The 13,579-nt window shown below is 34.3% G+C and overlaps 1 protein-coding gene across 2 annotated transcripts in view; it reads left to right on the top strand.

Annotated features, from left to right (window-relative positions):
- LOC110035499 (translation factor GUF1 homolog, mitochondrial) overlaps window positions 1-12,954 on the top strand; it is a 29,324-nt gene extending 16,370 nt beyond the window's left edge. Inside the window, exons 2-11 of one of the 2 annotated variants that reach the window (XM_020739726.1) lie at window positions 4,641-5,391; window positions 5,604-5,760; window positions 5,908-5,962; window positions 6,174-6,241; window positions 6,313-6,417; window positions 6,529-6,600; window positions 6,679-6,792; window positions 11,765-11,905; window positions 11,992-12,051; window positions 12,601-12,954. In XM_020739726.1, the coding sequence (XP_020595385.1) occupies window positions 4,641-5,391; window positions 5,604-5,760; window positions 5,908-5,962; window positions 6,174-6,241; window positions 6,313-6,417; window positions 6,529-6,600; window positions 6,679-6,792; window positions 11,765-11,905; window positions 11,992-12,051; window positions 12,601-12,772 (1,695 nt within the window). In that variant the 3' untranslated portion in view covers window positions 12,773-12,954. Of the gene's footprint in view, window positions 1-3,896; window positions 5,392-5,603; window positions 5,761-5,907; window positions 5,963-6,173; window positions 6,242-6,312; window positions 6,418-6,528; window positions 6,601-6,678; window positions 6,793-11,764; window positions 11,906-11,991; window positions 12,052-12,600 lie in introns of both variants that reach the window. The other variant, XM_020739727.1, reaches the window with a different exon arrangement.
- Window positions 12,955-13,579: the final 625 nt, after the last annotated feature.

Raw genomic sequence — 13,579 nt, 5'->3', positions numbered from 1 at the left:
ATATATATATATATATATATTACTTAAGAAACAATATCTAAACCTAAATCTTACCTCAAAATAACTATTTCTCCCCTCAAAATTTTCCGTCTTTTATGTTTCTTCCTTCTTTTTCTTTTTTCATTTCCTTCTGTTTTCTTTCCGTTGTTTCCAATAAAAATGGTAGTACATGAGAGCAGAAGTCGCAGTTCTTTTTTGCACTCCAACTTCCTTCGCGAAAATAGATAGTGACGGGATGGGAAGAGTATTTTCATGGATTTGTTCTTGAAGTGCTTGCACACACACACACACACTTGCAAGCACTCCTAGATTAGTCCAAAGCCAAGTCTTTTTTGGCACTATTTACCAAGCATATTTATGAGTTTTTCCTTTTGCTCTAGGCAAATTTCATTATTTTGAAAGTATTAGTTATTGAAATAACCTGATGGTTAAAGTAATAAAATAGATAAAAAAAGTATGATTTATATGACTCTAAATGCATCTTATAAACGCATCACCTAATATACCCTTCAGCAATTCTCGTATTTCATCTTTATTTTCTTTCTAGTATCCCATCTTAGTCAAGTTGACTAATACTTTAGCTCACTTCATAACTTCCACTCATATAATCGGCCCCAATTTTTTTTCTTAGTCTTATCTATCTCCCATTTTGTCCTCTCAAAAATATTCTTGATAAGGAATGAGTTCTAGATTGATCTCCCATGAATCCCTATGAAAAAAATGCTGCAATTTTTTAATGTGGTCTCCAAATTGCACCGAAAGGATGAACCGACTTTTCTTGTTTTATCCATCTATAAGTGCAAGCAAGTGAACAAAACTATAATTCATCATATAAATGTAATTTTCTACCATATCATTTTTGGGCGTGAACCATATCCACATTACTATGTTAACCAAGCAGAGTATTAATAAACATATACAATCATGTAAAATAGCACATAGGACTGCAGATCTTAAAATAAGAAGGTAATCACAAGCTCAAAATTTTGTAGTAGAATTATTCAAAACTTCGTGATGCAGGATGACTCAAGGATAAGGTGACCCGGTTAAATAATACGATGCGTAGTGTGCTTTTATGCAATAGAAAATTGAGTATTCATAGATTACTAGATTAAAAATCAAGCCAACAACCACTCTAATCTTGAGTACATACCTACTAAACAAGCCTTGCAAGCCCCACCTTACCGTGGCTTCTGGATTCCGGCGCTACAACACATTTTACCTCCGATCTCAATCACCTACAACTTGTTACTTTGGCAACAGGTTCCGAACAAGTCACGGTGGGCATCAAACAATCCGTTCCGGTAGCACATCCGGGTGATGGCATCCTTCCGACATCACACCGTAAGTTTCTCCTACCCCAAATATGGCATGTTCCATCTCTTTCTCACAATTTATTATCTGTCCATAAATTAATTCATGACAACAATGTTGCTATTGTTTTTGATCTGAATGTCTTTACCATCTTTGATCACAAGACGAAGCTATCTTTACTCCGAGGAATCAATACTGAGGGCTTATATCTGATGACCTCTCATTTGCATCCCATTCATGCTCTTGTTACCTCTACAAAGAAGTCCATCTTCTGGTAGAAACGTCTTGGGCATCCACATTCAAATGTTTTTTACGCTCGTCTCCAAGAGTCAACCTAGCTTACATATAGCAACACAAACCTCTATATGTAATAGTTGCACTTGCAATAAAAGCAATAACATACCTTTTTCTCTTCTTTCTTTACATACATATGCTGCTTTGCATTTATTACATTTCGATGTTTGATGTTTGGGGTCCAACCCCAATTTCATCTACTCAAGGCTATAAATATTAACAACTTCTTATTGATGATTTTTTGCTTTTTTGTTGGGTGTTTTCCATGATAAACAAACCTGAATCTACCCATAAATGTATTTACTTTATTAAAATGCTTCACATTCAATTTAATACTACTGTTTGTATACTTCAATCTGATAATGGGGGTGAATACTAAAGTAGCTTACTTCAAAACTCTTATAACACAATGTTATTTTTCATTAATTCTCGTTTCCCCACACCCCCAAATAGAATGGTGTTGCGGAACGCAAACATAGGCATCTCATTGAAACTAGACAAACTTATCTCCATGATGCCTCTCTCCCCTCTACTCTCTGGGTGGACATCTTCCTCGCGACAATATATCTCATTGATAGAATGCCAATTAAAAATATCAATCATAAATCTCTTTACGAACTTCTCTACAATCATCAACCTACTTGTTCCCACCTCAAAGTGTTTGGATGTCGGTGTACCCATGGCTATAACCACACGTATATTTCTCTGGTACTCATCTAATCATAGGGCTACAAGTGCTACCAACTCACTTCTGAAAAACTATTTATTTCCCACCATGTAACTTTTGACGAGCATGTCTTCCCATACCAATCACTGTCTACCTTGCCTACCTTCGTACCACATCCTTCACCCACAACAAATTCTTTACTTCTTGTCCCCTCAAATGTACCCTCCCCATCACCATCCTCAAGCCCATGCGACACATCACTCCCTCCACCACCGAACCAATCTCTCGTTCTTCCAACATCTCTACCATCCGAGCACCCCATTCGGTCCCCCCACATTGTTACCCGAAGCCAAACCGGTCACCTGAAATCTGTTACCAAGCTCAACCTCCTCCAGCAACTCAAGCACCCTCCCGATCTTACAACGTACACACAAGCTGCTAAGCATGCCCACTAGAGGTCAGTTATGAATGAAGGGTTCTTTGCTTTCCAGGCCCTGGATACTTGGTTTCTCGTTCTACCACCTGTGGATCAGCCAATCCATGGATGCCGGTGGACTTATTGCACTAAATATAAGTCAGATGGGACCGTGGCTGTAAAATAGGAATTTGGAAACAAATAAAATCAGCTGTAAAATAAAACTTTTTCCCTGCAAAATTTATATTTTAATTGTATCAATTTTAACGAAAATTAACAGCACTAAACTAGCCAGTAATGAAAAATTATGCTTCTCACTTTGGTATAAGATGATGACTTTCGTCTGAATCAGGAAGTGGCACACGTATCACGTTTAAAAGAGTGAAACATTATCTTGTACTTACAAGGTTGAAACCTGTAAGAAAAGTTTAATTCAAGGCTAAAGTCACTCTAATTTCATGCTTTTTCTTAAATAATAGATTTTTCATATTCCTAGCCTAGTAGCTGTTAATGAAATGAAAATAGTTCTGTTGGGTTGCAAAATTCTGAAATTTAAATTTTTATTATATCTCAAAACCTGTAGTCATATCTGATTTAAAATTTGCTGAATACAGCCCCCATGCAATCCTGCATTGATTAATTTTATTTTAAATTCTTTTTTAAGAACCGTATGTCTCGATGCAGGCTTGTGAACAATGAAAGCCACCACTTCTAATAACTACATTGTAAATAACAACCAAAATCCATAGCAAAGTTAAATCTACATAAACCATAAAAATAGGAACAAGAAAACTAGTAAACGGTAGATTTCACAACTTCTACGTTCATTTGTAGATTTAAGGGATAGTTATAGTTAATAAAATATAACTGCAATTAATTCCAAAATAATGAGCCATCACTTATTCTTTTATTTTTCTAAATTTAAAATAACCACATCCAAACTACTTGATCAAAATATACCCTTTGTAGATTTTAGGCTATCATCACAGACATGGTCCAAACTACTAGAATTATAAAACAAAAACCAACAGTTAAAAACAGATGAATTTTGCTCATATCATTGTTTGATGCGTTTGCTTGAATGAAGATAAACAGAGTTTTTCTTCGCTTGGTCGAAAAACAACTAAAAAAACTTTGCACTTTATTTTTCACGTATGAATACTCTGTAGTTATTTGAGATGCATGAGATATATCTATGATTTGCAGAGAAAATGCAGTTCACAGAGAGGTAGTCTGTAAAGAGATCTACCTTCTTATGGTGATTTGAAGAACCAAACACCTGGGATAGAAGTTGACAGCTGTAGAGCTGCGGTCTGCAGGAGAACCAGTCTGTTGGAGGTTCAGCCGTGGGATAAGGAATTGAGAAGAACTCAGCTGTGGGAGTGCGATAGCCACTGCATTGTGCAAGTGTGCAGTGCAGTGTATGGTATTAAAACTGAGGAGGAATTAGGACTTTTTTCTGTAATATATACACGCGTAATTCTGTTGAATATCTAATGACAATTATGGATTTTCAGATAGGCAAGAGCTGCAAAATTCATATTTTGTGATAGGAGAAGCCAAGTGGTGTCTGCTTTGAAATTGAATAGCTTTATTGGCCCAGAAGAATTCTTTTAGGTTGTTGGGCAAACCAAACACAAATAAAAGCAACTTCTTCAACTGTGATAGGAGAAAGACGCTAAAAAAGGAAATAAAGGGAACATAAGGAAAAATACCATGCTTCTGGTTGTCATAGTTTTATCTTTAAGCCAGCCTAACACTCGTGACATGTAGACTGGTAGATGATATATGTGGTTGGTAAATGGCAGTCATATTTCTTGGGTCACCAACTTTCTAATGAAAATGCGACCTATAATTTCCATGTTTGTGTGCATATGGGTGCACAATTTTTGTTTCTTATAGTGGACCCTCTGCTACAAGCTTATATGAATCCACATCATATGTTCACAGGTTGAACGAGAAAGGGGTATTACGGTCAAAGCTCAGACAGCTACAATGTTCTTTAGGCATAAACATCAGAAGGATGAGGTGACTGAAATAGAAGATGCACCAAAATATCTGTTGAATCTTATCGACACTCCTGGTCATGTTGATTTTAGCTACGAGGTATCTAGATCACTTGCAGCTTGCCAGGGTGTTTTACTAGTGGTTGACGCTGCGCAAGGTGTCCAAGCTCAAACAGTAGCCAACTTTTATCTTGCTTTTGAATCTAACTTGGCAATTATCCCTGTTATAAACAAGATTGATCAGCCTACTGCAAATCCAGATCGTGTAAAGGCTCAGCTGAGTTCCTTATTTGATCTGGATTCAAATCATGCTCTTCTAACTTCTGCTAAAACAGGCCAGGGTCTTGAGCATGTCCTACCTGCTGTGATAGACCGCATACCTTCTCCTCCCGGGAAGTGTGATTCACCTTTAAGGATGCTTCTATTAGATTCTTATTATGACGAATATAAAGGAGTAATATGCCATGTTGCTGTTGTTGACGGGGCTCTTCATAAAGGTGATAAAATTGCCTCTTCAGCAACCGGTCAAGCTTATGAGGTTTCTGATATTGGAATCATGCATCCTGAACTTACCCCAACTGGAGTTCTTTTTACTGGTCAAGTTGGCTATATTGTTAGTGGAATGCGCTCAACAAAAGAGGCACGTATTGGTGATACACTTCATCTAGCCAAAAGCATTGTATTGCCCCTTCCTGGTATTTTTTCATATTCCCTCCTTTTCACTGCAAATCATGTAAAGATTATTTCTTGTGATCTTGCTTTGAGTTTTCAAATGCACCTTCATGCTAAAATAATCTATATGTTACCTTGCCTGGCAATATTAGCTCATTATTAATCTCATGCTTGGCTAATCTCATAAAAGATCTCTCTTTTATGATTGCGAATAATATGTTTTATGATCATTCAGGTTTCAAGCCTGCAAAACACATGGTTTTCTCTGGCCTTTATCCAGCTGATGGATCAGATTTTGATGCTCTCAACCATGCAATAGAGAGATTGATTTGCAATGATGCTAGTGTTTCTGTGACCAAAGAGACTAGTACAGCACTTGGCATGGGATTCAGGTATAGATACCTCTAGTGGCTTCAACAGATCTTTCCCGGCATGAGATATTAATCTTAGATTTTTTTCAATTTCATTATCTTCATTATTTTATTTTACTACCAATCGATACCAATTTTATAGTATATGCCTGTTTATTACAATAACAGATGTGGCTTCCTGGGTTTACTTCATATGGATGTCTTTCATCAACGGCTTGAGCAAGTATATAGACTCCTTCCCTCTTTTTTTTCTTCCATATTTATTTGGTTTTAGTATTAGCTGTTGTTGTTACAACTTATTTATGTGTTCTGGGTGTGTGGGCACCTGTTCGTTCCTTTGTGTTTCTGTTTTGAGTTGAAATAGACACAGCAGATCTGACGGCAGCAAATCTTTCTTTGTACTAAATTGTAATATTTATATCAATATCGTGCAGGAATATGGTGCAAAAGTGTTATCTACCATACCAACTGTGCCATATATTTTTGAGTATTCAGATGGGAGGTATGACAGTACCATAATGAACAGTGTACTTGACGTTGAATAGATTGAATTTGATACTTTTGTGTGTTTAGTAAGGTGCAGGTTCAGAATCCTGCTGCATTAGCTGCAAACCCTGGGAAGAGTGTTACTGCATGTTGGGAACCATCAGTCATTGCAACTATAATCATTCCTAGTGAGTAAGTTCGTTGTTCTTTTATGTATGGTATTTCCTTAACTTTTTTCCATAGCAGTCTACCTGAAAGTAAAATCAGTATTCGATCATTCAGTGTTACCAAATGTACTTTCAGATACATAGGACCTGTCATTACACTATGCTCAGAAAGGAGAGGAGATCAGCTTGAATATTCATTTATTGACAGGTGCCTCTCGCCCATACAATGGGTCTTTTTCTTGAAATAAACAATGCTCCAAGTTGATGTTCTTTTTTGGTCATGCAGTCAGAGGGCGCTCATGAAATATCAACTTCCACTGAGGGAAATTGTTGTTGATTTCTACAACGAATTGAAAAGTATAACCTCTGGATATGCTTCTTTTGACTATGAAGATGCAGAGTATGTCACTAATATGTCCAACTAATATTTGTACAGTGCTGTTTCTCTTTAACATATGATACTAAGTTATTTAGTTTGTGGAAGATGGAATTTCTAGTGCAAACCAAAAGAGAAAAAAAAACCAACATTTTATTATAGCTTCATAAAATACATACAATAATATTGATGCTGTACCATGCAATTCCTCTTAAATTTTACAATGATATTTTGTAACGGAAAAGGTTCATCAAATTTACAAACTACTAAATCAATGTGAGGAAGAAGAAGCTTCTCATCCCACATTCTTTGATAACCTTGTCTGTATAGAGTTGACGCTGCTGCTATTTAAGCTCAATTTGCTTGGAGAAAGCATTGAGCCAGAATGCTCCATTACGTGATACGAAGTGATAGAATGGGGCCATAGCATTTCAATGATATCAACAAATAAGTTGTAGATTTATCTTTTTTATTGTGATTGAATGACCAGTTAAATTAATTTTTTCCCTTTTCTGAAGTATTAATAACTATGATACATAATTGTTAATTATTTTTTTATTTAAATTTTGAAGTTGGATGATAATATGATAATCCAGATGTCTGGTTGGATTTACGCAACCATGGTTAGTCAATTTGCTAAATAATGTGATCGGTAGTTTTGTTAGGCAGAACTTTTGTGATGCATCAAGAACACGAGAGATTTGGGTGCTTGGTAGATGCTAATGATTATGGCTACAAAGGAAGCAATACACTCAACTACTCACCGCTTAACTTAGAGTTTGTGCATGATTTTTTAATCAACTAATTGAACAAAATTGAATATTTTTTTAAATATTCAAAATATTTAATAAATATTTTTGAACAGCTTGGTGATGCAGGACATCATGTGTACTAAGATAATTGAGCTAAAAACCTAATTAAAATTATAAATACACGATCTAGGACAAAAAATTCTTAAGAGCGCAATTAAAATCTTAATATAGAGTCCCAAATTTTAAATATTTTAAATGTAATTTGTATTTTTATTGTTTTTTTTGCATTTTTATTTTCCACCTATGGACATACATGTTTGGCTTGGTTATGTTTTTGAATGTAAGAAGAATTAGAAAAGTGTTTGGAATTCTTTTTTACATGCCCACCAATTCCCTGTTCCTTATATTTTTCCTTCCACTTTTTTCCTCTTAAAAATTTTAGCCCAAGAGTCATGTGATTATGAACATGACTTAAAATGCTTTGTAGTTGCCATTAATAAATGAAACATTTTGGCATAAGATTTTCTTTTCTTTGCTTGGTGCTTATAAGTAGCTTTAAGTCAGTGTTATCAAAGTGCAGCGCAATGTAATACGAAAGGCTTTCTTTTTGCTTTAATGCACTAAGCGCAGAGCGAAGCAACATTTTTATTAACCAAACCACTAATAGGTTATTGCGGGCTTCGAAAGATTCGACATCCCAGAGTCTCTGCTTTGTTGAGGGCTTTGTATGATCAAATTGTAGAAGATAAACTGGATTGTATATAAGATACTACCTAGAGATTTCACCCTCACTTTGCGAAGAAATTTTGATATAGGTTTTGAGGTCTCCCATAGGCGAAAGCCTCTATAGTTGCTTGCTCCTGATAACAAGATAACACTTTGAATTAAGGCTAGTCATTAAGTACTAAATATTTAGCATATAGTTGCCGCAAATTTAGGGTTTTAGACAATAAAATTTATCACATTAACCTTAAAGAAAATGGTGGGGAAATTAATGACAAACTTGATCAAGATCTTATGGTTCCATCATTCCTGATTGTCATGATCCCGTCAGAGGAGGTTGTTGACCGAACTCGACTAAAAGTTCATTATCTGCAATTATGGGTTGCGCCGTCAAAGGAATTTTTGTAGATTTATAGTGGATTTTTGTCAAAGGGGACAAATTTAAGTCTACCTTAGTTGACAAAAAACTTTGTGCCAATCAAATGTGTCTTATGGTTCACAACTCAAAAGGGTGGAAAGCTTTTAAGAAACATATAGGCCGTGGTTGTGACCGTAACATAATGGTGTTATTTGGCGAAAATCACCTGATTAGAGGGTTCTATCATAAGCGTTTTGTTTTGTGGAGCCTTTAGGCCAAACCATGTAGACAAAAAACTCGGGTCATGCCTTTGTATGAAATTACTTTGAGTATAAAAGTGATACACTCAATGTAAAATTCGCTCTTTGTGAGCTGAAATTAATAAAAAGTTTGTCATTTCTGACAAACTGTTGCAGAAGGTGGATAAAATTTGTTTTAAGTTTTTTAAGTGATTCATTTGAGTATCTGGGTTGGTTACTTTGAAAAATTGATTAAAAAAAAATCAATCAATATGACTATGATCGGGGATTTGACATTTAGAACTTTATTGTTTAAGATTCACTTGAATTATTTGTCTAATATTTTTAGAATATTAGTTTTGTCGATGCTAGTTCCGATGAGGATGATCAGACTATGATTTAAACTTGCAAATTTTATATATGTGATTAAAATATTATTGAAATTTACTAAACTTGTCAACTCCAATCCTTAAAAAGGAGGATGATCGGGCTAGTTGAGTGAGACTTACAACTGTGTTCTATAAACAGAGCGGTTTGATTGACAAATTTTCAAAAAAAGTAATTGATCAAAGTGAATTTTATTCAAAACCCGTGAAGCATTCCTAATCCATTTGTTAAAATATTTAGAATTTTAACTGGAGCCCATGCGGGTATTTTAAATTTCATATACTTGAATATTTAAAAAAATACTCGACATTTTTTCAAAGCATCACATGATGAACTTGCATGCTTCCTAATACATTTAAATAACTCGAAAGCACTCACATAACTATTTGAGAAATTGTAATGTGCTTGCTTAAATCCCAAGGAATTGCATTTAAATTATACATTATCTTAAAGTTCATGAATTACATTCAAAATTTTGAAATTTTAAGTGAACATTAGATTTTGGAATGCGTATAAGGTTTCATTTTGGGTTTTAATAGATTCAAATTCTATTCACTAACAGTTGTATGCGAATATGGTAGCGAGTGTTCAAATTTCAAAATCGACATATTTTAATTATTTTTAATCCTTAAGATGTTAAATATGAATTTTAAAAGCCAAAATTTCAAAGACTTTTAAAATGGAAGAGCCTAAATTTCAAAGCCCAAAATCCTAAAAATTCCAAACTTTTTAAAACCCTAAGAGCTTAAATTTAAAAAGCCCATATTCAAATTATTTTTAAGCCCTAAGAGCCTAAAACTTAATTATTTAGTATCATGTGTCATACAAACATGATTGTATTGTTGGTTGCTACCATGTTTTTGTTTATGCAAAAAAAAAAAAAAAAAGTGTATACCATTGAGGTCTTTATTGGATATCATTGGATGAGTTTCTTTTACCTTTTAGTACCTTTTATGCAATTTTCATTTACTTGGGTCATTAAGAGTGCATTATAATGAAACAGAAGATGCAATATGCATGTTGCGTGCTACTTTTAAGTTCCAAAAATTTTTAAGCCCCATTTGGTATCACTTTTGTTTTTTTTTCCCTTATTTTTTTGATATAAACATCTTTTTTATATTTTATTTTAAAAAGAAATCAACTTAGTTTTAAAAACACTCAAAATTCTAAATGATGTTTGGAGTATTTTTAAAAATAACTATTTCAACTAATTTAAATCAAAATATAAACAAAATAAAATAAAAGCTAAAAATAAAAAAAATAAAAATGATTCCAAACTACTCCTAAAGTATTATTTTTTTGTTTGTGAAATTTCAAAATTTTTTTAACACAGCAAAAGTAGAACTCTCCTAATATCGTGTTGAGGAAGTCGTTTATAACTGCCATCTTTTCTCCTTGTTTGCCAACAACCACTTCCCTTGCTATCAACATTGTGCATGCTACATTCATGGTCCCTGTGCTCATTATCTATGTTATTTGTTGCTTGCTCGTGTTTATTGTACAACTATTCTCTTCTAAGATTCTCTTTATCAATACTCCCTCGTCTATGTAAGATGATGGACAAATTCACCTTCTTGAGCCCATTGCACACAATAAAAACCAAAAAGAAGACCCACTCATCCAAAAGCCGCACTCTGTGAAGACCCTTACCGCACACACTCGTGCAAATCACAAAATTTGCACGTTGCGAAAGTCCCTCATTCAGGCAAGAAGACGCAAAAACCTGGAAGCTGCATGCTTCTCATCAATAAACTAGGAAGTGTGGAAAAGAGTTTTGTGAGTTATCTCTTGCTGGTAGGTATTCCCATAATGTTGAATGACTACTGGGATGTTGCAAGAGCCTATTTAAGAAATATTCACAACTGAAGTTGATTATAGTTTTTTTGAATTGATTGGTAAGCTAATAGTTGTGGTTGGTATTGTCAGTGGAAGGAACATGAAAGAAGAATTTGAAAGATGAGGAGGTTTATTTTGTGATGTATAAAAGGATTTTTAGGGTAAGTTAAAAGCTGTGGAGCTTTATCTGGTGATTTATAAAAGGATATTTAGGTCTTGTTTGAGATAGCCTTTTTCTCTATTTTGCCTTTTCAGACCACAGCCACACTTTTATTTTCTTATTACTTTTGAGAATTTTTTATGAAGGGAAGCTACTTAATAAAATCAGATCTTCTAATGTGTAGTAACTATCAGAAATTGTTGTCAGACATATTATAAAAAGAAAATATTTATAATACTCATTACAACTTCAAAAAAAAATTATGTTCCAATAATAACTTTACAACTACATTTACTAATATCTACAACTGCCCCAAATAGACCCTTAGACTACAACGAAAATTCTTATAGGAATGCCAGGAAGTGGGTGCCCTTTTTTCAAATGTCTGTCCCCAAAAATGCAGACTAATCAGTTCCTATGAATGTTTACACTTTTGCATTTATGAATTCTATGTCTCGGCTTCATGCTGGTTAGCTGTTATTCTCTTGTATCACAAGTTATATGGAATGCAATAATGTTGTGTTATGACTATGGGTTTCAGGTATCAAAAATCTGATTTAGTTAAACTTGATATCCTCTTGAATGGCCAAGCTGTAGATGCAATGGCAACTATTGTTCATAGCCTGAAAGCACAAAGAGTTGGGCGTGAACTGGTGGAGAAGTTAAAGAAATTCATTGACAGGTGATCATTTTACTCTTTACTCCTTTTATTATGTATTATCATGTAATTTTTTTGTGCTTAATTTTTGTTCATGCTACTCTTTGCAGGCAGATGTTTGAGATCACAATACAAGCTGCAATTGGTTCAAGGGTCATCGCCCGTGAGACGTAATATGTCTATTCTAGTTTTTATGAATTCCTATTTTTAATCAAATAATTTAAGGTATTTTTATATCATTTACTGAGAAAGCGTAAAACTATATTTGGTCACATCATGAAGCACAAATTTTTTTCATCTTCAGTTAAATTATAGCTTATTGCTCAACTTCTTGTTTAAAATCTTTGTTTTCGAATGCCCAAGCATTTAACTTTAAAATTTATATGGGATAGAGTGATGGTTCCTATCATTCTCGATTGGCCACCAACTCTCTCTCTCTCTCTCTCTCCTCTCTCTCTCTCTATGTCTCGCGTGCGCACGCACAGTTACATATATTATAGTTCTTCTGCTACATTTATAAAAAAGATACATATTTGTAGTCTATGGTTCTGTAAACCTCTAATAGCAGGCTGTGCCTGTGCTGTTTTTATTTGCTACATAAAGCAGAAAGCGCACAGTTATCTTCATTGTGATTTGTTAATCTTGAAACCTAACCTCTCGGTAACTCAAGTGTAAAGATGCCACCCACTATCACTTTCTGATTAAATTCTTATTTGCAGCATCTCAGCCATGAGAAAGAACGTTTTGGCAAAATGCTATGGTGGTGATGTTACCAGAAAGAGGAAGCTTTTAGAAAAACAGAAGGAAGGAAAGAAGCGCATGAAGCGGGTGGGCTCTGTTGATATACCTCAAGAGGCATTCCATGAACTATTAAAAGTTTCCAAGGAGTGAGATGAGATGTTTTTCTCAGAGGTACATTCAGTTAGAAGCGCATTTTTGCTGCATCTGTATTTTAATATCAAGATATGTAATAATTTCATGTAGTTTAGTTGGTAAGTTTTTCTTTATTGTAAACCTATTAAATGTTATTTTTGTTTTAATAATCAAATTTGTTGGGTTTTGACAAATAGAAGGTAAGAGTTCACATAAGAGTCAAATTAATAAAATCTAATATTAAATGTCATTGTGTCAATACTGAGCATTTGAAACCATTGGCAAGGGCTGTATGGGTTGTTTTGAAAACTTTACACGTATCGAATGTTGTTGTGGGGTTGATATGAGAGCTTTGGCAGGAGATGCATGAGATGTTTTGAATGTGGTAGGAATGTCGAAAATTATATTTTTGTTTGTATTGGTTTGAGATGTAAATGATTGTAATTCTGGAGCATGAAGGGAGCGAAAACACAAGAGAAGATAGTTAGGGAAATGGAAGCAGCTGTGGAGATTGGAGGATTACATTGTAGCAACATAGAATGTTTCTTCTGTGGAGGGGATTTTTCCAGGAAAAATAACTTGATGCATATACAGTTCCCAATGTAATTCTAAATAAATGATTTGGAATTTATTATTAAGATTTAGAACTGAAGGATAAAGAGGAGCACCTCGATGGAAAGTGGAACTGTGTAACTAGTCAATATAAATTATAGATTATTAGAGACTCATTTTAAGAGCTAGGAAAATAAATGCACTCAGATAAGAAATAAATAATAATGCATATGTGATAAATACATTTAATATTTAGTATCTTAATAATAATTC

This window comes from Phalaenopsis equestris, unplaced genomic scaffold (genome assembly GCF_001263595.1).
Source record: "Phalaenopsis equestris unplaced genomic scaffold, ASM126359v1 Scaffold197876, whole genome shotgun sequence".
NCBI classification, from domain to species: Eukaryota; Viridiplantae; Streptophyta; class Magnoliopsida; order Asparagales; family Orchidaceae; genus Phalaenopsis; species Phalaenopsis equestris.
This window is presented reverse-complemented; position numbering and strand designations above follow the sequence as displayed.